The sequence below is a fragment of the Castor canadensis genome, chromosome 7 (assembly GCF_047511655.1).
Source record: "Castor canadensis chromosome 7, mCasCan1.hap1v2, whole genome shotgun sequence".
Lineage (NCBI taxonomy): Eukaryota > Metazoa > Chordata > Mammalia > Rodentia > Castoridae > Castor > Castor canadensis.
The window spans coordinates 17,131,177-17,158,730 of NC_133392.1; the positions used below are offsets into that span (position 1 = coordinate 17,131,177).

Consider the following 27,554-nt stretch of genomic DNA (forward strand, 5'->3'; position numbering starts at 1 on the left):
GGAATTCTTGGACTGTGAGTCCTGGTGAGATCAAAGATTGATAGCCCAACAGAAATCACATGATCATCTTAGCAGATACAGAAAAAGTACTTGATAAGACTTAACATCCTTTCATGATAAAAGAAACTAAGAATAGAAGGAATGTACCTTAACGTAACAAAAGCTATAAATGTCAAACCTATAGCCAACATCATACTAAACTAGGGGGGACTGAAATTATTTCTTCTAAAGACAGGAACAAGACAACGGCGTCCACTTCCTCACTGTTGTTCAATATAATACTGGAATTCCTATCCAGAGCAATAAAGCAAGAGAAAGAAAGAAATGGGATTCAAATAGAGAAGGAAGAAGTCAAATTATTCCTCTTCGCAGATTTTCTGACCCTAAAGATTCCACCAAAAAACTTCTAGATCTGATAAACACTTTTGGCAATGTAGTAGGATATAAAATTAATAGAGCTTTTCTATGTACCCATGCTGAACAGGCTGAAAAAGAAATCAGGAAAACAATACTATTCACAATAGCTTCAAAAATAAAATAATAAAATTCTTAGGAATAAACTTAACAAAGACCTCTATAATGAAAACTATACCAAACTGAGGAAAAATGGAAGAAGTCACTAGCAGATGGAAAGATTTCCCATGTTCATGGATCTGCAGAATTAATACTGTGAACATGGCTCTACTACTCAAAGCAACCTACAGATTGAATGCAATCCCCATAAAAAAATTCCAATGTCATTCTTCACAGAAATAGAAAAATCAATCCTAAATTTCATATGGAAGCATAAATGACCCTGAATAGTAAAAGTAATAAAAAGAGCAATGAGGGAGATATCACAATAGTGGACTTCAAATTACACTACAAAGTCATAGTAACAAAAACTGCATGGTACTGGCACAAAAACAGACACAAAGACCAATGGAACAGAATAGAGGACCCAGAAATAAACTCACACAGCTATAGACATTTGGTCTTTGATAAAGGAGCCCAAAACATACATTGGAAAAAATGAACGGTGCTGAGAAAACTGGTCTTTTACATGCAGAGGTCTGAAACTAAATCCTTATCTCTCACCCTGAATAAAAATCAATTCAAAATGGATCAAAAATCTCAAAGAGGCTTTTTCACTCATCTGCTCATGTCCCTCCACTGGCTTTCCAATTTCACCAAAATGAAACCACATGGTTGAAATCCCTGCATGATCTGGCCCTGCCCTGTCTTTCACCCTGGTTTCTGGCCCTTACTCTACAGCACTAGTTTTCTTCATGATTCTCACATAGGCCCAGGTGGTAGCTACCCCAGGCACTTTGCACTTACTGCTTACTCTGCTTAGAGCCCTCCTTTTGCACATACCCGTACATCCTCCCTCATGTCACCCAGGCTTCTGTTCAGATTTTATTCTCCTTAGAGAGGCCGCTCCCAGTCATTCTAACTCAGCCTGCCTGTCGCCTACTGCCTATTTATGAACTCCATAGCTTTCTTCTCAATACATCTCACTACATGAAGTTATATGAGCTATCTTTCTTCCTGACTAAAATATGAATTCTATGAAGACTAAGACTGTTTTGTTATTTTCTATATCCCCAGTGCCAGGAAGAGGGCTTGGCACAGAGTTCAATCAATATTTGTTGATTGGGTGTACACACACATATATATATAGTTAAATATAAGTTATGTATCTATATCTATATCTATCTATCTATCTATTGATCTATCTGTGGTTATTTCCTTTTAGGTGTCATGGACAGTTAAGGACAAGGGGAGCTGTGGAGCTGTGGTTTCCTGAGAACATGGATTATTTCTATGTTAACAACCCACATCTCCTGTCTTTATGCCTGAAAGAGAAATTGCTCCTCGGCTCCCACAGGCCCTGTCAAGCCAGAAGAGAAATTGTGCCCAACTGTAATTTCCACTGAAAGCACAACTCCTCCAACACAGTCCTTTTCAATCATAAATGGGTCTGCTGGCATCCTCAAGGAGAAGGGCCATTGTCCCCAGTGGGCATGGGGCTGGTGGGTGCCAGCTGATTAATTACAGCAAATTCTTACCTGGTATTCTTAACCTATTCACTAATTCTAGCTCATATCAAAATCTTCTAGTCTTTAAAAAATGGCCATAAAACTTTGCTCTTTAAGTTATTTTTAAATGTTTTAAAACAAAGTTTTTTTCAAAGCTGATAGACAAGAGTGACTTTTTGCTTTCTTTCCTGATCCCCTTCTTTAACTAGTCCCACTAAAGGGCGTAGCTATCCTCCAGGACCCTCTCGTGCTCCAAGGTTCTCAACTGCTCCACTCACCTTTGCCCGGGTGTTCAGCCTCTGGTTTTTATGCTTGGCTGTATAAATTGAAGACACCACTAGGTCCTGAGGCCCAGCCCCAAGGACCTGGATGTGACTGGGCCAGGTACTGCTGACACTGGTGCAGGAGAAGCTCTCCAGGTGACTCTAAGCTGTCCTTGGTTGAGAGCTATCATTTCTGGTCCCTCTCATTAGGGTATTTAGAAACTTTCATACATTTCCTTAAATTCACAAGGATTCGACTTTTGCCGGATAGCTTAGAATTTTCATAAAAACAGCCACCAGAGGAAACGCCTCCTTATTTGATTTTTATAGTTCTGGGGAGTTCACATTTTTTTTCTTAGTATTGGGGTTTGAACTTAGGGCCTTATGTTTCATTGACAAGCATTCTACCACTTGAGCCATGCCATCAGTCCTTTTTGCTTTAGTTGTTTTAGAGGTCTCATGTTTATGCTTGGGACTGACCTTGGACTACAATCCTATCTTTGCTTTCCATGTAGCCATGATTACAGGCATAAACAAATACACCCAGCTTGTTCTTTGAGATAGGCTTTCACTAATTTTTTGCTTGGTATATCCTGGATCCTCCTAGCTCCTCCTCTTTAGTAGTTAGGATTACAGGCCAGGCATACCCTACCACTCCTTGCCCTTAAAAAGCCTTTTCTATAAGTTATTTCTTTGGCTCTTCCCAATATCCTTGTGGGGCTAAGATGATGCAATAGTACTGCAGCAGTGGTCTGGAGAGTTTGTGTAAGGGCTGGTGTATTCAACCAACCAAACAAACAACAAACAAAACAAAACACAACATAACCTTACCAAAACAGGAGGTCAAATTTGAGTAATTTCTTGGTATAAATTATGGTCTGTGTGGTATTTGAGACATATTTATACTAAAATAAATTGTTTTATCTGAAACTCAAATTTAATTGGTGTTAAACTAAAAAACAAACACAGAGAGCTTCTCCAGTGATGGTGAAACTATTTGGGATTGAATATTATAGTTAAGATGGGAACATGTGTTGTAGTAAACTGTGTACATATTCTGGGAAGCAAAGAAGTGCATTTTTAAAAGTGAAATGGCATGGGTTATGTAGGTGTTGGTGAAATAATTACCCTTGGCTACGAGGAGCAATTCAAGGGTGGCATGCATTCATGGTTGGACAGGCGGTCACTAGGCAGCAGTTCTTGCAGAAGTATTTCTTGGTGTTGGGTGGTGGGGGCCTTGGGGTTCTGGCATAGTGTCTTTTGATCATTCTTGTTCTCAGACATATGTGCATAGGATTCCCTCTCTCATGACCTCCTATCCTGTTCATTTAGCTATTTATTTTTGGTAGGGTTTGACACAAGTACTCCATTTTGACTCTGATAATTTTCACTCTGGGCATATTGGGTTTTATCTGGCAATTCTACATCCAGTGCCCATTCCATTTCTGCAGCTTAGACCAGTGAGTTACGCCATTCTCTTGCCTTCCTGTAATCTCCCAGTAATTTCACAGCTTCAGATCTGGGCCCTATTCTTCCTGTCCTTTACAGGGGTGGTCATTATCCAGGGAAAGAGCCTATTTTAAATATTAGAGTCCATTTGGACCTCCTTTTATCCTCTTCCCACACTCTTTTTGTGACCTCATTTTTCCTAAGGTCAGGCTGTATGAAACACAATCTGACACTTAGAGGGCGTTATCTGTGTGTCAAGCACTGTGCTGTGCTCTGTGCTCATTCTTTCATTCACTTTTCACAAGACCCTTGGTAGTAGGTACCATCTTGCCTGTCCGAAATACACATTAGGACAGTTCTTATTTTAAGATGGAAAAACAGAGGTTTGAAAAAGTTAAGAAATTCCTCATGGTCATACAACATGGTAGTGGCAAAGTTGGGATTTGGACCTGGGGCTGTCTGATACCACAGCCTTCTTTCTTTTCTTCTTTTTCTTTTAGACAGTTATGTATGTGTGCATACATATACATATATGTATATACACACATATATACAATGTATATATGAAATTCTTATACAGACCCTTTTTTCTTAACTAGTTTGCTAGGAAGACAAGAAGATGATTCTAAGAACTTGGTTTTGTGAGTCAAGTTTTGAATCTTGTATCTATACACAATGGAATTCTATGCAGCCATGAAGAAGAACGAAATGTTATCATTGGCTGGTAAATGGATGGAATTGGAGAACATCATTCTGAGTGAGGTTAGCCTGGCCCAAAAGACCAAAAATCGTATGTTCTCCCTCATATGTGGACATTAGATCAAGGGCAAACACAACAAAGGGATTGGACTATGAGCACATGATAAAAGTGAGAGCATACAAGGGAGGGGTGAGGATAGGTAAGACACCTAAAAAACTAGCTAGCATTTGTTGCCCTTAACGCAGAGAAACTAAAGCAGATACCTTAAAGCAACTGAGGCCAATAGGAAAAGGGGAACAGGTACTAGAGAAAAGGTGAGATCAAAAAGAATTAACCTAGAAGGTAACACCCATGCACAGGAAATCAATGTGAGTCAATGCCCTGTATAGCTATCCTTAGCTCAACCAGCAAAAACCCTTGTTCCTTCCTATTATTGCTTATACTCTCTCTACAACAAAATTAGAAATAAGGGCAAAATAGTTTCTGCTGGGTATTGAGGGGGTGGGGGGGAGAGGGAGGGGGTGGAGTGGGTGGTAAGGGAGGGGGTGGGGGCAGGGGGGAGAAATGAACCAAGCCTTGTATGCACATATGAATAATAAAAGAAAAATGAAAAAAAATCAAAAGAAAAAAAAAGTTTTGAATCTTGTTGAGTTTGGCTTTCCAGAGCTCTTTGTATTTGAAACAACCATTGGATAAACCTTTTCCATTCCACTTGGGTGGCTTTGGATATTAAAAATGCTGACAATATCGCAAGCCATAAGATGCATACATGGATGTGCAGACAATCTGGATGTGACATCTGTCACCCCATCAATTGCCAGGGTTGATTTGGGCGATCTGGCTGACCTGGCAGGTGTCCTCGTCCTTCTTCAGGCTGCATGTCAGTGCCTCCTGAAGCTGCACACCTGGTCAAAAAGGACAACCTTCTCCAATAGAGGAGAACTGTCCTCCAGCCAAGAGCATAGAGTAGTGGCTGTCCCCTGCTAGAATCTCCAAACAAGCTATCCAAGTCCATAAGATAGATGCATATCTTGGGAAAAGAATTGTCACCACAAGGCTTTTGAAGAAAATTGTCAGTAGCCACTTCCAGCCTAGCAAACTCCAAGTCATCCCAGGAACATGTTACTTAAAGATACTTGTTCAAACTTAGGGCAAATCGTTTAGGCTGGCTCTGGGTAAGGAGCCACAGACACCTATCCAAGAGGCTGCTTTCTAAGTGTCCTGTATCTTTTCTGTGTAAGTTGCTCCTTGTGCCTCAGCATTCTGTAAATATTTATGCAATGAATTTATGCTGGCAAACAGCTCAAGGGCAGAACAGGGCTTCACATGCGAAGCAAAATCGTAATTAGTAACACACAAGGAAAAAAATCTGTCCCCTTCATCTCAATCTTAAAAACTGTCATCACTTAAAATAGCTGGCGGCTTCAAAAAAGACCATTTGCAAAAGCTGAAGCATTTAAGAGCTGCTTCTATACCCTGATATTTATAAATTCATTTGAGAAATATTTGTTCCCTTCTCTACCTAACATTAATCTAGCTAATATTAGCTATCAAAAGCGTTGTAGAAAAAAGTGTCTTTAAAAATGTCAGTAAGGTTAAAGGGCACCTGTGGCATTGTGGGGGTGAGTGGCTCCTCTGGTCTGGAAATGACTGTGAAGTGATTTTTTTGAGCGGGAGGAGACAGGTACAGTGTTGACGCCAGCTGGAGAAGCCAGTGCATCTGAACCCATGTGTTGAAGGCTGATGGCTGGTTGGTGCCTGATAGGCTCACCTTCCTCAACAGGTCGCCCTAGGCTTGAAGTTCCTGTGCTGTCTCTGCAAATTCCTGGACTCCAGTTCTGAGTTCACTGATGCCCTGAATCCCTTGCCATTCGATCTGGGGACAGGATAGCCAGCTAGGTCTTCAAAGAGTCAATGCAGCGCTGACTTTTGGTGGTCTTTCCCAGCTGATTAATGCAGGCTTTGTTACTGCTGAGTGCAGATCTGCAAGGGAACTTTGTGCATACTGCACATTGTGCTAGGACCACCTCCAGCAGGACCTCCAGGCAGTTAAACATGTAGGTTCCTGGTTTATATCCCAGACCTACTGGACTACAAGGGGATGGGATGGGGTAGGAATCTGTACCATAAACTGATGCTGCAGGAATTCTCAGGCACCTGAAAACTTGAGAATCAAGAGTAGAGGAACTGTCTTCTTCCCAGGAGCCTTAACTTCCTTTCCTCTGTATTTCCTCTGCTTTCTTGGGAGGCTGGAATGGAAGATGGTATTTCCCCTGGATGCCCCAGCAGAAGGGCGACCCTCATCCATATCTAGAGCTCTGTATCTGTATGTACAGCTCTGCCTCAGCCACTATTTAACTGGAGGGATTTGTTCACCATTTCTGGGGTGAGCATCGTTTCTTGGTCATCTTTTTTAGCACAATCCCTAACATGACATCTGGGGTTAGTAAAAGTCATTAAACATTCACTACAGCATCAATCTTTGGTATATTCCCTACACTTCCTGGAGACCTCAGTTTGAAAGCACAGACCAGAAGACATGATCATGGAAGAGTCCTTGGGGCAGAGAGAGCAAGTGGTGAGTCAAGGAGAGCATCTTCCATTCTTACCTCTCTGTGAGCCTATCACCATCATCATCTTCTTTGATGGCTACTGTTTATTGATCACTCTGCAGGCATTGCACTGATCAGCGCACTTGCATTATTTCACTTAATGTTTGCACTACTTTCGACCTGTGTAGATAAGGGATCTGAAGGATTGCCTAAGGTTACAGCCCTAAGGTTATACATATTAAAAAGGCAACTTGAGGCCCTACACATCACGTTGTCTAGGTCTAAGTTTTAACCATGAATGGTTAACTTAAACTCTGCTAAAAAGAGTGTAATGCCTTACATAACTGAACTGTAGCTGGAACCAGCAATGTAGACCACACCCATCTTGGCACTGATACCTCCTTCTCTTTCCCAAATCCTTCATGAATCCCAGGCTATTTGCCTGAGTCAGACACTGAAAGCTAAAGAGGTACTCAGCCTTGTGTATCTGCAGCCAACACCCTTTCAAATTTAAACCCCTTCACATAGTGTGGCTTAAAATGCTTAAAATAAATTCACTAGAAAATCATAGTACTATAAATATAAATAGTGCCATATAAACCCAAACTCATGCCAAAGCCAACTTACCACACTGGGCCATCGTTTTCAAATGCTGAACACTTACTTTTAGAGGGCTGCTCATGCAGGAACCTCTAAGCTAATGGAGCTTCCCTTCCCACATCAGAGCTATGGGACAGGATGGGACTTTCCAAAGATGACCTTGGTATGTTTGTGCTCATGATTTCTGAATCCAAAAGATTTATTTTGGAAACACAAGAGGCCACGAATAGTCAAGGCAATACTCAGTCAAAAGAACAATGCAGGAGGTATCACAATACCTGACTTCAAACTATATTACAAAGCAATAACGATAAAAACAGCATGGTACTGGCACAAAAACAGACATGAAGACCAGTGGAACAGAATAGAGGATCCAGATATGAAGCCACACAACTATAACCACTTGTCTTTGACAAAGGAGCTAAAAATATACCATGGGGAAATAGCAGCCTCTTCAACAAAAACTGCTGGGAAAACTGGTTAGCAGTCTGCAAAAAACTGAAACTAGATCCATGTATCTCACCCTATATCAATATTGACTCAAAATGGATCAAGGATCTTAATATCAGACCACAAACTCTAAAGTTGGTACAGGAAAGAGTAGGAAATACTCTGGAGTTAGTAGGTATAGGTAAGAACCTTCTCAACGAAACCCCAGCAGCACAGCAACTAAGAGATAGCATAGATAAATGGGACCTCATAAAGCTAAAAAGCTTCTGTTCATCAAAAGAAATGGTCTCTAAACTGAAGAGAACACCCACAGAGTGGGAGAAAATATTTGCCAACTATACATCAGACAAAGGACTGATAACCAGAATATATAGGGAACTTAAAAAACTAAATTCTCCCAAAACTAATGAACCAATAAAGAAATGGGCAAGTGAACTAAACAGAACTTTCTCAAAAGAAGAAATTCAAATGGCCAAAAAACACATGAAAAAATGCTCACCATCTCTAGCAATAAAGGAAATGCAAATTAAAACCACGCTAAGATTCCACCTCACCCCTGTTAGAACAGCCATCATCAGCAACACCACCAACAACAGGTGTTGGCGAGGATGCGGGGAAAAAGGAACCCTCTTACACTGTTGGTGGGAATGTAGACTAGTACAACCACTCTGGAAAAAAATTTGGAGGCTACTTAAAAAGCTAAACATTGATCTACCATTTGACCCAGCAATACCACTCTTGGGGATATACCCAAAAGACTGTGACGCAGGTTACTCCAGAGGCACCTGCACACCCATGTTTATTGCGGCACTATTCACAATAGCCAAGTTATGGAAACAGCCAAGATGCCCCACCACTGACGAATGGATTAAGAAAATGTGTTATCTATACACAATGGAATTTTATGCAGCCGTGAAGAAGAATGAAATGTTATCATTCGCTGGTAAATGGATGGAATTGGAGAACATCATTCTGAGTGAGGTTAGTCTGGCCCAAAAGACCAAAAATCGTATGTTCTCCCTCATATGTGGACATTAGATCAAGGGCAAACACAACAATGGGATTGGACTTTGAGCACATGATAAAAGCGAGAGCACACAAGGGAGGGGTGAGGATAGGTAAGACGCCTAAAAAATTAGCTAGCATTTGTTGCCCTTAACGCAGAGAAAGTAAAGCAGATACCTTAAAAGCAACTGAGGCCAATAGGAAAAGGGGACCAGGAACTAAAGAAAAGGTTAGATCAAAAAGAATTAACCCAGAAGGTAACACCCATGCACAGGAAATCAATGTGAGTCAATGCCCTGTATAGCTATCCTTATCTCAACCAGCAAAAACCCTTGTTCCTTCCTATTATTGCTTATATTCTCTCTACAACAAAATTCGAAATAAGGGCAAAATAGTTTCTGCTGGGTATTGAGGGGGTGGGGGGGAGAGGGAGGGGGTGGAGTGGGTGGTAAGGGAGGGGGTGGGGGCAGGGGGGAGAAATGACCCAGGCCTTGTATGCACATATGAATAATAAAAAAAAAAAATAAAGTGCTTTCTAAATTAAAAAAAAAAGATTTATTTGCCATGTGATCCAAAACAAAGCCCAGAGGTTTATCAAGAAAGTGATCTATGGCCTGAAGAAATACTGGCATAAACAGACAACAATTCTCTTGTGCTCCCAGGACAGGTGGCAAGAGACAAGCTCCGAGGCCTCAGTGCAGAACAGCTCCTCCTGCCAAGGAAAACAAGCAAGGTACGGCTCCCTTCTATTTATGAAGACATTTTAAAGTCTGCAGTTCACATTTATAGACACTTCTGAGAACCTTTTACGTTTGAAGCTTATTTAAAATGGTGATAGACACAGAAAGTGAAAAGCACACACCATGTGCCCTAAGGGGATGCTATGGTTTGATGTGATAATAGTATTTGGAGATGGGGCCTTTGGGAGATAATTAGGGTTAGATGAATTCATAAAGGTTGGGCGCCACAGGGGCATGACTGGCTTTATAAGAAGAGGAAGAGAGACAGAGCAGTGCACTTGCTCTGCCTTGCTATGATGTCTTCTGCCATGTTATGATGCAGCAAGAAGACCCTCACCAGATGTTGAGCAGATGTCCACACCATGCTCTTGGACTTCCCAGCCTCCAACTGTAAGTTAAATAAACCTTTATTCTTTATATGGTGTTTAGGTACAGCAATAGAAAATAGACAAAGACAGAGTATCATGCCTTTTTTCAAAGAGGGTTTTGCTGTAGGTTAAGACATGCTTGAAAACACATCACTTGTGAAAACTCCTGTGTCTACTATGCCCAGCTATGAGTTCAGTGCAAAAGGAAAAAAATGTATAAACATATGGTCTTTGGCCTCAAAGCAGAGATTTTAAGCTCTCATGAGTGTTTAGGATTGTCTGAGGAGCTGGTTAAATGCAGATTTCTGTTGAGTGGGTCTGGGTGACCTGGGGAGGAGCCCTGGAGATGCTGTGTGCTCCCTACCTCATGCCTATTAGTTAGCCCTCCTTCTGTCACATGGATTCTGCATTTACAGATTACCAAGGATCAAAAATGTTTTGAAAAAACTGCACCTATGCTGAATATGTACAGCCATTTTTCTTGTCATTATTCCCTAAACAATACAGTGTGCCAACTGTTTGCATAGTATCTACATCGCATTCGATATTGTAAGTAATCTAGAGATGACTTAAAGTACACAAGAGAACGTGCATAGATCACACACAAATATGGTGCCATTTTATATAAAGGACTTGAGCATCTGTGAATTTTCATTTTCTGGGATGGGTCCTGGAACCAGTTCCATGTGGATACCGAGGGACTCAGATGAGTTGTGCTACAGACTGGTGACTGCCACAGGTTCTCACCTAGTTTCTGGCAAGGGTCCTGGAAAATGAGATGCTGAAGGGAAGGGTGTGCTCCCAGGACATCAAGAGACAATCCTGGGACACCGGAGTAACTGGTGGTGAAACATTTCAGGTGATTTGCAGCAAGACTGGACAAAATAATCTGTCAGCCAGTGCCTGTGACCTTTCAGTGGAGGTCATTTTCTTACAGAGGACTTCATTTCCTTGAGGTCTTAAATCATCTATGTACAATGAATCCCACACTTTGAGATCTTTTTTGAGCAATTCATAAACATAGTGGGTTTATGGAAATTTGCTCTGGATAAAAAACTGAGGATAGAGTCTGTGACTATATTAACAGCTAACAGTTTAAATAGGCTCGCAGCACCTTGGGGAAAAACAAATAGAAACCCAGATTTGAGATTCTGCCTGTGGACACCATAGACCACATTGTCTTCCTTCTGTACGGAGGGCAGAGTTGCCTCTTATTCCTGAGAGGGGGAAATGTGGGTTTTTAGTACCAAGAAGAACTGGGAAGGAATACTCACCAGGATTGAGATATACTCTCTGGCAGCTTGTTATCTGGATTTCACAAATGAAAAGATCAAAAAGAACCAGCATGGAGTTTGAATGATCACATGCCCAACTTGGAATAGGATTTCTGGTCTTGATCATCAGGACTGTCTGCCCATGGATGTGCCCAAGAACAAAGATGCTCTCTTAACAGGGTTTCAGGCATAGGTTGTATATCCCTTGTCCAAATGCTTGGGATTGAGTCTTTCAAATTTTGGAATATTTCCACTTTACTGGTTGAACATCCTTAATCCAAAAATCTAAAATGTGAAACTTCTTGAGTGCACAAGAATTTATAGATTTCAGAGCATTTTGGATTTTGGATGCTTGACCTGTACTAGTCATTGTTTATAACCTATAAAGACTCAGAATTAAAACACTGTTAACCCTAATGCTTGGGATTTCTTTCTTTTTAATGAAGCTAACAAAGCAAGTAACTGTAGTACTGTGGTTTTACTTCAAACTGCAATGCTCTCAGGGCACATTTATTTCTCTGCTAGGGACTTTAAAGGAGAGCCTACTTTCCAAAGAACAACAGCCTGTGAATTCTGGGAACGGTAGGGTAGATACTTGTTGGGTCTTAATTCATGATCACTACTTAAATTTTGAATATTTGGTATATATTAGATGACAGGAAACAAGGGACAAGTCCAAAAATATGCCATCTTATTTTTTTTTGCCAAATTAGTGGGTAATTAATTAATGGTAGCCCATCTCAAATGGGTTAACAAGTTGATTAAACTTCTGTGTGAAGAGTTTCAGCTTCCCAAGTGGATAATTACTTACTCTTTTGTTTTCTAGTTTCAAAATAAAATTATGTATTATATTTTGTGTTGAGGTCAAGATAGTAGGGCCCATTCTTACCCTGTTTTCTCATTTACCCAGTGCCATAACTTCAAGAGGAAAGCAAACCAAGTCAGTTAGGAATTAAGCAATCATATTTTAATCAATAAATATGAACATTGTTAACCAGTGATTGGGAAGAGAAAAATAGAAATGTATAAAGAACTCAAAAGATAATACCACCTTGAGCGTGAAGGGCCCAACAATCTTTGCTAGAAGCTTCTTTACTTATAGAATTAGAGGTAACAAAAAAATTTACTCAGAATAAAGCTTGGGATAATCTAAAGATCCAAGTATATTTTAAAGCTAAGACAGATTATTTTGCACATATGTAGATTGTCGATTGTCTGACAATTTAGGGATAAATGACTGAATGGACAACTGTTAAGACATCAGGGAATATGATTGTTTTATTCATATTATGGGCTAGGCTTACCTTCATTTCTCGCTCCTCCCCTTCCTCTGCTCTGTATCACAGGAAATTACAATTGCCAGAGGCCTCGCCCACTGGTTTCCAGGTGTGGTTAGTATGGTAAAGGTGCTGGTGAAAGGCTATTTCTTGGTGTCTAGCTCATCTCAGGCAGTGGCTTTGTCCTGGCCATGGCTCCATTTTCTACAGTCCCTTGGTGATCCTAGCTCCCAGCAGGCAGCCCCCACCATGCTTCCAGTTTCTGTGGCTGATCCCAGTTTCCAACTGGAAACTGTACCTCCTCCCACTATTCTCACAGTCCCAAGTATGGTAACAGCTTTCTGCTATTTGGTGCCTTTTATCATCTGTGTGAGTAAATTTCCTGTATTAAATTCTCTCTATTGAGGGCTGGGTGTGTGGCTGAAGTGGTAGAGCACCTGCCTAGCAAGCACAAGGCCCTGAGTTCAAACCCTAGTACTGTAAAAATTTTTTTAAATATTAAAAATCCCCTCTCTTGGAATACTTAGAATGGCCTCTGTTTTCTGGACTGGAACCTGACTGATAGATATTAAATCATTAATTTTTTTCTCTCTCAGTCACCTGGGAACGTTTTCATTGCCATAAGCCAATGAAACCACATAATGGTCCCCTTTCTGCATTACTGGTCAATGAATATCCCTTTAGCTGATTTTCCTGTCAAGAACTGTGGCCTCTTTGCTGAGTACAACTGTCCATGAATGTCACCCTTTTAAAGTGGATATGGCCACTTCTCCAGAAGTCATTTCTGTAGCATGTACTAGGTGTGGTGACAAGGTAAAAGAAATACAGACAGAAAATTAATCTTAGGAGGAAATCACAAAGTTATCAAATGAACACGGTTAAAAAAAAAAAATCAAAACCCAGAGAACATCAGACATCATTAAGAAAGTCTCTTCCCTGTTGAATCAATAACTTTTCCTGAAATTAAAATCTCATAACATTTCTGTATATTTCAAGAGCATCAAAATAATAAAAATAATAACTCGATTCATTAACAAGTTATCTGTAGCTTCTCAGGTAGAAGCAATGGTCACTGGCGGAAATAGAGTTCTTTGGTGAGCATGGAAACCACACACGGGATCTGCTTCTTCTCATGGAAGAGGGGGTTGTCAGACTGGGACTCAAAGTGCCTGGCCACCCTGTGGTTCACCCTGGTAAGGATCTGCATGATCTCCAGTTTTTTGCCATATTCATCCAGGACGGAGCAGAGGGCCTGCACAAACCAGGAGCCACTTCCTGGGTTCCTCCATGAATAATAGCCTTTGACAAGAGAGAAATAAGACCACATCAGTTACCTGGTAGCTGCTCCACCCACCAATGAGAATGAGACTCAGCATTTGGGGCCTTCATACCTGCTTTTTGGAAATCATTTCTCTCTACTCTGCACATGAATCACTAATGAGAATTATGCTGGTGTGCTGAGAACAAACATTTCAGATGTGGGGGACTGCACACAGAGGCTAAAAAATGCTTTGGGTGTTCCACTGTGGAAATCTAGTAACAGACCACATCACTAAAGGCCAGGGTTAGTGCATATTGCCAAGAACACTCCTGCATCTGTTTGGATGGAGGAGTCCATGTGCTACCTCAGAAAGGGAGGCAGTCTGCATTTGCAGAAGCCGGAGGACCACTGTGCAACTCTGAAACTCCTCTCCATCCTTTTGGAGTGAGTGCTACATTGCTACTTTCTAATCCAAGTCTAGGAGAGATTTTCAAGGAAATGTGGAGGCAGGAGGTACTGAATACCTGAGGGGCAGAGACAGGCCAGCTGGTGGCTCTGGAAGGGTCAGCACTGTCAGGGCAAGGGATATGTTTCTCATGAATCACACATGGGCTGTGGGAGAGAAAGCTGGCTCTTGGGTTGTCCTGGGTCCTGGACCAAAGGTCTTGAAGGGGTGAGGAGACCTCAGCAGATAGAAGATGTACAGGACCTTGGAGCATCCCAGGAGTTGGGGAAGAAATCATAATGCCTAACTAGGAATAAGATGAAAACCCGAGGACCAACAAGGAACAGGGCCCAGGGGACTGAGGAACTCACAAAAGCCACTGGCTTTAATCATCTGACTGGTTCAGAGCACAACAGTTGGGAGGACTACTCGACTCCATCCTCCCTCCCCATTTGAAAGGAAAGCAAGAGACAAAACCAAATTGCTTTTGGTGTCTGTGATGGTTTGTGCTCCTTCCCCTCACTGCCCATTGCTCACACCAGTTTCATGAGAACTGGATCATCACTAGGATCATTTGTAACTCGGTTGTGGAATAAATGTGCGACCAGCAGTTAAGTACAGAGTAAACTCTGTAATGTATCTGGACAGCTTCAGCCAGATGCTGGAGCTGGAGCTTGATAACATTAGCAGCACATCAGTGGATTCATTTGTGTGTGGGGGGTCCCCATTCCATACACTGATCTGGTGAGACTGGGCATGGACTATCATCTTCTTGGGTTTGTGACCTCTGTCTTACAAGGGCTCCAACATAACCATTTAAAAGTGCAAGTGTCATCCTGCAATTCTCTGACTGAAAAGTTTCCTTGTACCTCTCATCACAGTGAAGTTCAGGCTTCTTAGCACGGCACCCAGGACCCTCTAGAATAGGGCCCCTTGACTACTATCCAGGTTTGGCTCTTGCCATGCCATGTCACACACTTCGCTATGAACCAAACTGTACCTCCCCACCCCCAAATTCCCATGTTGAAGTCCCAACCCCCAATGTGACTGTGTTTGGACATACGACATTTATGAAAGTAATTAAGGTTAAATGAGGTCACAAGGATCGGTCTGTGATCTAACAGGATTATATCTTTGTAAGAGAAGATTAGTGTCCTTATAATCCAGAGTTCACTCACTCCTGCTCATTCATTCTGACATGAGAGGATATAGCAAGAAGGCAAATGTTTACAGGCCAGGAAACGAAGCCCTCACCAGAAACCAAATTGGCCAGCACCTAAATCTTTTGTTTCCCTGTTGTTTAAGCCACCCACTTATGGTATTTTGTTGTAACAGCCTCAGCCAACTGATACATCCTATTACTCAGTTTTGAGTTTTACCAAACACATTCAGCTACTTGATCTGGCACTGTTGGTAAGCCATCTTTCTTCTCCCCCAGCTGTCTGAATTTTTAGGACTCAGAACAGCAACTTTTTAGAGACGCCTTTCTTACCTGTCTTCCTAGAGAGTTCACCCTTCCTCCCCAAGTTCCTCCAGACCTTGCTCATGGCACCTGTAATTCCTCCACTGGGTTCGATTACATTGACATACACCTGCCCTTTCACTGCCTTGCCAAAGAGCAGGAAGACCAAATTATTTTCTATTTTAGCAATCCTTAAAACATGTAACATTATTGTTCTCACGAAATCGTGTCTGTAGATCCTGCAGAGCTGGTTTTTCCAAACACATGGACCTATTTACTGTACCTTGTGCCAACCATGGTGTGCAGTGTAACTGCTGCACACCAAGCACTTGACAAAACTACTCTAACAGCTGAGAGAATTGTCATTTAATGATGGTCTGTGCTCAAAATAAAGAAAGGACTTTCATTGAACAGACTCAAGAAATGCAGCGCTTGGTAAATAACGAGTTAGGCCTGCCTGCTCATTACTGGCATTTTCTGGTACCCGTGCACAGGTTACTGTGTAAGGAATCCTGGTGTGAGTCACAGTTCAGATATCATGTACTGAAATCGATATCTGTGACCTTGGGCACATCACTCAAGTTCAATGTTTTTTTTCCATTCTGTGAAATCAGGACAGCATTAGCATCTTTCCTAATTATGTATGCAATTATTTAAGAATGAGATGAGGGAACAGACACAAAAACTCTCTAAATTATAAAGCACTGTAGAAATGTTTGTTCTTATAATTACTACTAATGGTAACAACAAATGAGAGCATTCAAAAGTAAATACAACCCTGCCGAATGCACAATAATGGTCTCCAAAGATGTACATGTCCCAACTCTAGAACATGTGCCTATGTTACCTCACATGGCAAAAGGGCTGCAGGTGTCATTGAGGTTATAGAATTGAGATGGGGAGATGAGCCTGGAGTATATAAGTGGACCCAGTCTAATCATGGGCATCCTTTTCCTGCTGAGGTCAGAAGAGAAAGATGTGAGGACAGGGGACCAGTTAGACAGATGTGAGGTTTCCGGCTTTAAATGAAGGAAAAGGTCACAAGCCAACGAATGTAGGCTGTTCTAACATGCTAGAGAAAAAGAGAGGAACTACATTCCCCCTGAGCTTTCAGAAGAAATGTAACCCTGCCAATTTATTTTCAGATTCTGACCTGCAGAACTGCAAGATGATGTATTTATGTGATGTAAGCCATTTTTTGTAGTACAGGTTGAGTATCCCCCAAAAAGCTTGGGAGCAGAAGTGTTTCAGATTTCAGAATAATTTCATAGACCTTACTGGTTCAGCATCTTTAATAAGAAAATGTGAAATCTGGGGCTGGAGGTGTGGCTCAAGCAACATAGCATCTGCCTTACAAGTGCAAAGCTCTGAGTTTAAACCCTAGTACTTCCAAAAAAAAAGTGAAGTCTGAAATGCTCCAAAATATAAACATTTGAGTGTGATTTTGGTGCTGAGAAGTTTTGGATTTTAAAGCATTTCAGGTTGTGGATGCTGAAATTATAACTAGTTATTGCAGCAACAGAAAATTAACCCAGCCCTCAAGCTGCACTTTGATGGCATAACGGGGTGGTATAGTAGACAATGGGCTGATACCTGGAACTGTGGAATAAGCAAAGAGAAAGTCAGCTTCAACTGGGATCTTATATCGGGGATTTGCGTCCATGTCATTGATAGGCCCCGAGTCAGCCTGGATTCCATCATCCAGTTCCGTGCCTCGGCAAGCCTAGATATCAAAACAGAGATCAATCACTCCATGGAACTGAGAACAGAAGTACATGTGCTGTTCACTGCTGTGTCCCAGGGCCAGGGACTGTGCCTGGCCCTACTAGGAACTCAGTGATCATCTGAAGAAAGGATAAATGGCTGAACAGTGAATTGAGTTATCAAACAAAGCATCACAGTAGCTTGAAACTTTTCATACTTGTACTCCAATGAAAACATACAGGCCAGCCATTCAGAGACAGAAAAACCAAACCCAAATCTGCATACCCCATAGACCCAGCATGTAAATTTGGAAAGATAGTGTACTCTGGTCCCATGTTGAATTGTATTGGCTTTGAAAAGTGATTACCTGAATGAAGAAGAGTTTGGGTTTCTCTAAAAGGGTTTTACATCGATCTCCCCTAAAATGGGCTGTCAACTCCTTTATTGGTGTTACACCATCTTTTCCATAAATTCTATCTTCTTCTCCGTGGCTTAGTAAGATGCAGGCGAAGCAGGCTGAATCTCTGTGGTCCTCTTCAGAAGCTGCAGGCAAGCAATGTGAAGACTGCAAAGTTAAAACTTATGTCCTATAGGGACCTCAGAAACGACACTCCAGAGGCAGCCTGGCCGCCACCAATGACCAGGGTTAGACAGGAACCAGGAAGGGACAGAGGAGGGGTAGGGGATAAGCTGCTTTCAAAGGACCAGGCTTCATCTGAAGAGCATGATGGAGAAAAGCTAGAGAGACAATTCTGGAACTCTTGTTCAGTCAGAACCCGAGCTGGGGCAGCCTCATGAAGAGTGACTGCTAGTACCCAGGTGTTCAAGCAGCTGCTGAAAGACAGTATACCAGGGAGCAGAAGGACACCACCCTGTTGCTAGCTAGTTAAATGACACTGGGCAAGTTACTTTACCATTTGGTGTCTTGGTTTCCTTGTCTGTGAGGTGGAGGCTTAATATTTATTAATGATCAATATTTTTAAAGTTCTCCACGTAAATAAGCATCACACCAGAATTCGTTGAAGAAAGCATAATGAGAAGAGAAATAAACCAGTCACAAAAGGACAAATGCCATAGGATTAGATTTCGATGAGGTACCAAGAGGGGTCAAGCTCTCAGAGAGAACAATAATTATTGGCAGTGGGGGAGGCAGAGGAAATGGGGAGTGAGTGTTCGATGGATGTAATGTTTCATTTATGGAAGATGAAAAGAGTTCTGGACGTGCATAGTGGTAATGTTTGTACAATATGAATGTGTTTGAAGCCACTGAATAGCATACTTAAAAATGATGAAAATGGTAACATTTATGTGTAGTTTACCACAATAAAAAACAAAATTAAAAGAAGAAAGACAATAAAAATGCTGGGCTGGCTGTCAATAGAGGTTACTAGGAGAGGAGAGGAATCATAGACCACAAAGCTGGCTGGCCTAGCTCCAAGTCACCTAAGGTTCTGTGATTCTAACTAACTAACTAACTAACTAGCTAACAGACATAGCCTTTCTTTTTGTGTATGACCAACGAGGGGAGAAGAATAAGATTTAGAATGTCATGAACACCTCTGTGTGCCAACTATAGGATTACCTTATTTTATTCCTACAAGAACTCCTTGAAATAGGCCTCTTTTATCCTTATTTCCCTGATAAAAAAGTGGAACTTGGAGTGGTGTTATAACCTTAACCACAGGTGGCACAACCTTGGAGCCTGGGGACTATCAAGCCCTGCTGCTTCATGGGTTCCAGAGGGTAGGTGTGGCCTTCCCTGTTATGGTCACTGAGACACTTGTGCACAGACCTGCACGGGGATTTCTGTATTAGTTTTTATAATAGAGGAAAAGATGATGGTGATGAATGTTGGGATTCTTAGCTTATGTCAAGATCAGATGAATTTGGGCAGAGATGAAAAAGTAGAGTTTTGTCCTCACTACAACCTATTACATACACACAATCAAGAAAAATAACTGCTTTACTGATTAGAAAGGGCAAGAATCAAGAATTTTCTGCTGGTACATGCTCTGGACTTAGGCAGAGTAATTCACCTTTTATAAGATCAGAAGTGGCAACTGGCACATCCCTTATGCCTATAGAGTCCCATATACTTCCCTAAGCAAGCTCACAAATTTTTTCCTCCAATCCCTAGAAACAGGTTGTGCTTGGAACCATGTCAAGAAAGCAAAGAAATCAGAAAGTTATGATGCCTCATCTGGGTCTCCCCACTGTTTTAGTTGCAGCCAGACCCACAACTCACTCTCAATTTCTGGTCTGTTTTACCATGTGACCTACTAGGGTACAAAAGTTCAGCTTGTAAGAATCAAGTTTGAAGAAATTAGGAAAAGATGCCTATTTTAAAATAAATAACAGAGAGTGGAGTGTTTCTCTTTTAGCTGTGTAGCTACAAAAAGCTACAGTGAACTATCTACTTTGTAAGTACCTGTCTAATGAATTGGTTGATTCTACTTCTAGACACTACTCCCACATGCCACATAACCCCAGCCAGGTGACATCTACTAGGTGGTGTGGTGTGTAGGACAAACATCCATCCTGGAGTCAGAACAAAGAGCTTGGGGTCTGGCTCCACCCCTAATTTACCTCTCAGCATGTCTCTTATCAACTCTAAAGCCCCAGCTATACATCTGTAAAGTGGGCATGATGACTGATTACCAGCCAACATTGCAGGGATTACATTAAAGATCGAATGAAATAAAATCATGGATGTGCCCCATAGAAAACAAAGTAGTTCCCAAATCTATGGGAATATTACTGTCTGTCTACCAGGAAGAAGTTTCCACCTAAACTCCACTCTGGGCAGGAAGATATAGATTTGTTTACTCCCTAGGGACTACCTTTTGGAAATTGTGACCATTCTGTACATATGGAACCAATTTCTCTTGCTGAAATTTAAGCTGATTCTATCTTTGCATGGAGATCCTGAAGTTCTTTGAAAGAGAACTTTCTCTCCCAGGACAGGTATGGATCAACCAGAAGAAGGTTCCCTGTGCTACTGTCTCTGTCCCAGAAATGTGTCTTCATGAGACCAGGGCCAGGCCCTGCTCCTCTCCCTGCAGGGGAAGACAAGACCAGGGCCAGGCCCTGCTCCTCTCCCTGCAGGGGAAGACAATAGGGAGGGGCCAGGGCTCACCTTTTTTCAGTAGATCTTGCATCTTGTCACAAGTGCAGTCATTATGGACAACCACATCAAAACCCAGCCTTCGGAAGCACTTGAAAAGGGCCTCAGCATCTTTGTCTGTTCCATTTCTGACCTCCATGCCTGTAGGAATCAAGCAACCAGGTCTCTGATGAGCAATGCTGCCTGCAATTTCTCATTGGCCAGGAGCTGAGTACAGCTAGCACCAGCTCCGTCCTAAATGATCTAAGTATATATAATACCTTTCAAGGCCACAATTTAAATGAGCAAATGAAATGAAAAGCAAACTCAAAGAGGGGGTGACTCAGCCCATCCACAAAAGGCGAGCCTCCTCATGGTCACCTCCAGCCTCACTTAGAGTCATGTAGCCTTTGATTCTTAGCCCCTTGGTCAAAGTCCCTAATGTTCACAGTGGCTCCTGTTTCTCTGTGTGCCTTCTCCCTGGACACAGGAAGACCACCTTGGGAGGGGTTGTCTGCCACAGGATGTGGGAACAGCATTTCTCCAGTGAAGGACACAAACTGGAGAAAATGGAGGGGAGAGGAGCTCAGGCCCATAGCACCCACCTGTCGTTTTGTCAAAGTTCTTATTGTTTATGATGATGCATTTTCCCAGGTTGGCGAAGTTCATGTTGTATTGATATAAAGACACTTGGTCCTGGTTGGGCTTGACTAATTGTGCAGAGTCACTTTTCTTCTTCTTACTGGGAAGACAGAAAGGCAGTTAGGAGCTGTGGAAGAAGTCTGGTCAATAGGGCCTCTTGTGCCCAGGAAAGCCATAGTACCTGTGAAGAAAAGATCTGGGCTGGACAGGTGACTCTGTTTAACTCTCATATTTGAACAGGTCAGAGTTCCCTGGTAAATTTTGCTGGATGTTAGAGAAATATAAATTATAATCACGATGGGATGCCAGTGTGCACTCCCCAGAATGGCTGCACTCCCTAGAATGGCTGCAGTGTGAAAGAAATGGAGTATTCAGCACCTGGAATGATCACACAGGGCTGTGGGAACCTGGCAGAACCCACTCAAACTGAACTCACACAAACCCTATGATGAAACAATTACCCTGGGTAATGCCAACAAGTTTACCAAAATCCATAGGCACATGTGTTACAGCTGTACCATGCAGCCACAGCTACATCCCAAACAGGAAATAATTCATATGCCCTGCAGGGAATGACTAAACTGTCAACAATTCCAACTACTCAAACATTCATAGAATGAACGAGCAAACCATGACCAGGTCAAGCAATTCGTTTCACAAATATAACACAGTAAAGAACCAATACACAGAAGGGTACATGCACAGTTTAAAATACTATCCTGGTACTAGAAGTCTGGAGATGGTTTTCCCCATGGTAGGAGGGCTAGGGACCAGAAGGGACAGAAAGATTTTCTCAAGCACAGGTCGTACTTTGTTTCTTGCTATGGGTGATGGTTATAGGCATTTGTTGGCAGAAATCTATGTGTGTACAGTTTTCTATGTGGACTTGTGTTTGGCAGAGCTCTGTGTCTACCTGCCCGTGTGACCTGGACCAGTGAGCCACTACTCTTTGCAGAGGACGAGCTTCCTCTCCAGTAGGATGGAACCAGTCGTATGACGTAGGTGCAGCCTTTGTGACAGTCACAGCTTGGTAGGGGGAGGTGATGGCAGTGGGTTCTCACTGTGGAGTGTCCCTCTTTAGAGGACATGGTGGTTTCTGTATGTATAAGGACATGACACATGGACAGGAGCAGGATACATAGTACCATCAATGGTCCTAATTGACAGAGTCCCTTGTGCACATTAAAAAAAAAGGAGAGAGATATGAATATAAAAGGGCACAGCGAAAAGAGAGTGATGGGGGGTGAGTATGATGGAAGGACATTGTATGCATGTGTGCAAATGTCAAAATGAAACCCATTTAAACAACTGTAAAAAACGGGGGACAAGAAAGACTAACCCAGGGAATATGATCAAAGTAACTTATGTGCATGTATGCACATCACAGTGAAACCCTCACTTTGTATAATTAATATACATCAATAAAAATATGGTATGCATGGTGTTTCATATACACACAAACTCTTCTGCCTTCAACAGATGCCTTGAGGGTGGGTAGGGGGCTGCAATGCCCATTTTACAGGCAGTAAGAAGAACACTCAACATCTACCAGAGTCTACCATGGTTCAGTCCTTTTAAGACTTTCACCTGTATTTTTCTCACCAAATCCTGCCAGCAACCCAAAGAAAGAATGGCTGCCACTATAACCCCATTTAAGGATGAGCGACAGAGGATTGGGGATATGGTAGGCCTGAATCCAGGCGGGGGGACCTCAGAAACTGTCACTCACTAGGTGACCCTCAGATGGAAATAACAGGTGATAGGCTTCTGGGTGAAGCCAACTGCAACAGGCCACCTGCCTCCAGAGGTCACTATTGTTCTGGGCACCAGCACTGAAAGGGGTGCAGTATCCAGGTAAGCCTGGGGGGTGGGAGGGAGTCTACTTAGTTCACATTCCTGGATGTGTTGACCTCCCAGGGGGGTCAGCAGCTGGCTCCAGACAAATGGAAGTGCACTGGGGAGTCAAACTTCCCTCATAGAGCTTCGATTTTTCTCATTGACAAAAACAGGCCCCCTTATCACTGACAGGATCAAATGCCATAGGTGTGTGAAAGTGCTTTGAAATTCACAAAGTTCAGAATAAATACAGCATACTTATGTAGTTGTTCCTTATTGACACCTGCCACCTATGGGCCAGGAGCTGTATGGAATCACAGCCTGTTCCCAAGCCCCACTGCATTTGTGCTGACAAAGTTCAAATTCAGAGCTAGGATGTCATTCCCTGTGTACCAGCCTCCCAGTGTGTGCTTTCTCTACTTAGCTGTTCTTTGAACAAACACGGTGTTTGATATTAAAATTCAGGACAGGACTTACTCATTGCCCAGGTTCCTTTTTGGGGAAGTTGGGGCATAATCTGTGACCTTTCTTAAACCAGGCCCCATGACCCAGTTAACCCCTCAACAAAGGGAGCTTCCAGATGGGCCTCACCCAGAGTTCTCTGCAACCCTTCAGAAAATACCAGAATGGGATAAAAGGAGAGAAAGTTGAATAGGTGAAGAAGAGTTTTTAACACATAAACTGTACTTTCAAGCATTCTGTAGCTGAGGTCATTTGGAATGCTAAGAGTGGTAGTGTGCCTGCCTCGCCTGGCAGGTGGGACGTCCCACTCTATGCTCCACAGCCCATGAAGAAAGAACATTCTACTTATGTTCTGCAACCAGAACATCTAGGACAAAGCCCAAGTAACAACCACACTGTGGTTTTTGAAAGCCACCTTAAGCTCATACTCAGCTATTAGCAAAACAAAGCCAGCCCGCATCTTTTATAAGAAGATCAGGCTTGAGACAAATAATAGGAGTGACAGCATTCTGCTTCTGCCAGAATTTGGAAAATTAACTTATCGCTTTTTAAATTAATTATATTTAATTTAGATTAGAAAAGGAACATCATTGGGGAATAAAGATATACCTACTTTAAAGAAAACACTGTCCATGGTTATGAAAAGTATGTAAAAATTGAATGTGAAGTATGACTCTTTTCCCTGGTAAATATCCCAGAAGGGCAGGAAGGATAATTTCCCTTCCTTAGCTTAAGTTATTTTTTGCAAAGTGAACTTAGTATCTGCTTCCTCCTTCTGGATTTGAGTCCATCAATATTAACTGTTCCTTGTTAAACCCCAGTCTTCCCACACCACAATCAATTCAATTCCATTGAAATGAACCTTCCTGAGAAGAGCTGGTTTTGGAACCAAACCAGCCGATGCCAGGGGAAATGATTGTGGAGAAGGCAGCAAGAACAAGCCAGAAACAAAAGGAGGGGAGGGGGACTGAAGTCCACTGCACAGACAGTGTGCACCAATGAGTGTTCTAGAGGTTAGCCTGCCACCCATTAGCTCTAAGGTTTAAGGTTCCTTCTCTCTTGGGGATTATCTCTCTCTCACCCCATTCTCTCTTTAAGACAATGGTTGCCATGTTGGTAAAAAGTGACTGCCCAGCCCATCCCCATTTGAGCCAACTGCCATCAATGACTGGGCCAGGGGCACCTGGTCCCCAGCCTGGCCCAGTCAGCCCTCTTCCTGGGAATTTGAAAACTTGAATTGAGGACAAGGGTTAGTCTCGTTCAAGAGGCTAAATGAGAACTATTGTTGGCTATTTTTCAACACATGCATGATAAGTCAAGACAACAGGTTAGCCAAGAGTGGGCAGAACAATGGACGAGAGAAGTAAATGTGTGGGGGAAAAGAGCAGGTTGGAGTCCCCAGTCCCCACAGCCCAGGTGGTCCTTTACAGACATAAATCAGACCCCAGCACACTATTTGAAACTCCGTTTCAGGGTTCCCAAAGGTCCTATATGGTATCCCTTTTGGCCTCTGACCTAGTTCTCCAGTGCAGCATTACCCTTCACAGGCTCAGCCTTGTGGTGACAGCTTGTGAAACCTCACAGAACAAAGCAAGACTTAGGAGTCCTGCTGGGCTGGCAGCTGCTCACAGGTCTCTGCACACAACAGTCCTGGTTCATTAGGCCTCTTACCACCACCATCTTAGGCAGGACCTGGGAGGCCCAGCCACTTCACCTCCTTATCTGACATCTCCTGTCACCTCCTTGCTGGCCTCCACATTCTTGGCTTGACTTTACAGCCTCCTCTTCCAAGTGAGCTTTTAAATAAGTGAGGAAAAAAATAAAAAGGCAAATCTAATCACACTAGTTTCCTGTTAGAATGGCTGGGTGGGTTCCTGTGGCTGAGAAGGGCCTGAGTCCTGCCACAGCCCCCAGCCCCACACGAGCGGCTGTACCTCATCCCTCCCTCAGTCATCCTGCTCCAGAAAACCAGGAATGTGTCCAGTGTGTGCCTGGACTTGTTCCTGGCACTCTTCCCTCTGTGGGGGTTTCTCAGGGTTCCATGAATCACACATGCCCTTCCTTCAGTACCCTAGGACCTCTGCTCACCCTCTACCCCTGCCCCCACCCCCACCCCTGTCCTGTCTCCGCTTTAGTGTGCAAATCACACCGCATGAGCTGACTTCAAGTAACACAGCTATTGTCCTGCTATTACCCCCTGCAAGAGGGCAAACTGGGGTTTGAACTTAGGGCCTACACCTTCCGTCACTCCACCAGCCCTTTTTTTATGTGTTTTCAAGATAGGGTCTCTTAAACTATTTGCCTAAACTGGCTTCCAACTGGGATCCTCCTGATCTCTGCTTCCTGAGGAGCTAGAATTACAGGTGTGAGCCACTGGCTCCCCACTTATTATTTTTTAGACGAGGTCTTGCTATGTTGCCTACCTGGCCTCCAGAGACCCTCCTGCTTTAGCCTCCTGAGTACCTGGGGACTACAGGTGTGTGGCACTACTCCAGGTTGAGGGTAAACTCTGATGGCAGAACTTGGATTTTTACAAAAGTGCTGGCAACAAACACAGGCACTCGAATACTTCCTAAATGAATAAATAGCACTTCAAGCTGACGATATACAAGCCCTGGGTGACCTCCCATCTAACTTCGCTGCATATCCTACAGAGCTGAAGACCAGCAGAGTGCTTCAGAGGTGGCAAGGAGTGGCCCTGTGACCAGGACTACTTCAGGGTGGCCCTAGCTGAGCATTCTGCGGGGCACAGAGCAGTTGTTTTGCTAGGATCTTTCTGTGTGTGATCTCCTGCTACTGGGGAGGCTTTCAGACTGAGAAGTTTTCTTCCCTCATTTCACCTCCTCTCCATTTCAATTTTGCACCTTCATGGCATGCCTCGATTCTGGGAGCTGCCAGGTTTGGTGACTCACTTCCACACAACCAACAGAGCAGGTGTGAAAGACCAGCTCAGTCTCTACTCCCTGGCTGGACCTTAAAGGGAGGGTTGTTGACTGCAATCACACATAGTGAAGAAAAGAATGAGGATGTTTCACTGTGGACAGTCGCCAGTAAGGGGTGTCAAGTGTCCAGCAAAATAAAAGTGCAGAGCACTGAGGGCAGTGAGGAAAATAAAGAGTTTTTATGGGCTGGAAACTCCTGAAGAATGTTGTCACAGATAAATCCATGGATTCCGGGGTCGCATGCCCAGGTTTGAATACCTGCTCTACTACATAGCTGTGTCATGGTGGGCAAGTTGTTCTACCTCTCTGTGCGTCAGTTTCTCCATTTGAAAAGAGGACAAAAATAATAGTATCTATCCCAAAGCTGGTTGACAGTGTACACAAAGCTGTAAAAGGTGTGTGGCCTGTAGTGAGTGGTAAATAAATGTCATGATCATTACTGATCTTATGGCATGCAATTCAAAGTGGTTATCTGGGTTATGGGGGACTGAGAGCAGGACAGCAGGCAAGAGTGGGAGGAAGAATTTTCACTGTATATTTTTTATGATCACAAGTGAGTAAGTTAGTTATTTAAAACATTAATCTAGGACTGGCAGAGTGGCTCAAGTGGTAAAGTTCCTTCCTAGCAAGTGCAGGGCACCAAGTTCAAACCCCAGCACTGCCAAAAAAAGGACCCCAACAAAATATTAATCTAATAATTACTATTTCATGGTTAAAAATCTTGAGGCTAGGCATGGTGACTGATGACTGTAATCCTACCTACGGGGGAGGCTAAGATTGGGAGGTTTAAGCACAGTTCAGACAAAAAGTTCTCAAGACTCCATCTCAACCAAAGGCTGGGCACACTGTGGCAGGTCTGTCATCCCAGCTAAGTAGGGAAGCACAAATAGGAGGACTGTACGCCAGACCAGCCTGACATAAAGCGATACCCTATCTCAAAAACAACCAACATAGAAAGGGCTGGCAGAATGGTTCAAGTGATAGAGTACTTTTGTAGC

General features: G+C 42.8%; 1 protein-coding gene across 4 annotated transcripts in view; it reads right to left on the bottom strand.

Annotated features, from left to right (window-relative positions):
• Positions 1-12,367: 12,367 nt before the first annotated feature.
• Casp7 (caspase 7) overlaps positions 12,368-27,554 on the bottom strand; it is a 34,958-nt gene continuing 19,771 nt past the window's right edge. For all 4 annotated transcript variants that reach the window (XM_020166985.2, XM_074078266.1, XM_074078267.1 and 1 more), the window contains 5 exons: positions 21,280-21,416; positions 20,708-20,836; positions 17,939-18,114; positions 17,461-17,590; positions 12,368-13,998 (listed from right to left, as the gene is read on the bottom strand). In XM_020166985.2, the coding sequence (XP_020022574.1) occupies positions 13,769-13,998; positions 17,461-17,590; positions 17,939-18,114; positions 20,708-20,836; positions 21,280-21,416 (802 nt within the window). In that variant the 3' untranslated portion in view covers positions 12,368-13,768. The remainder of the gene's footprint in view (positions 13,999-17,460; positions 17,591-17,938; positions 18,115-20,707; positions 20,837-21,279; positions 21,417-27,554) is intronic.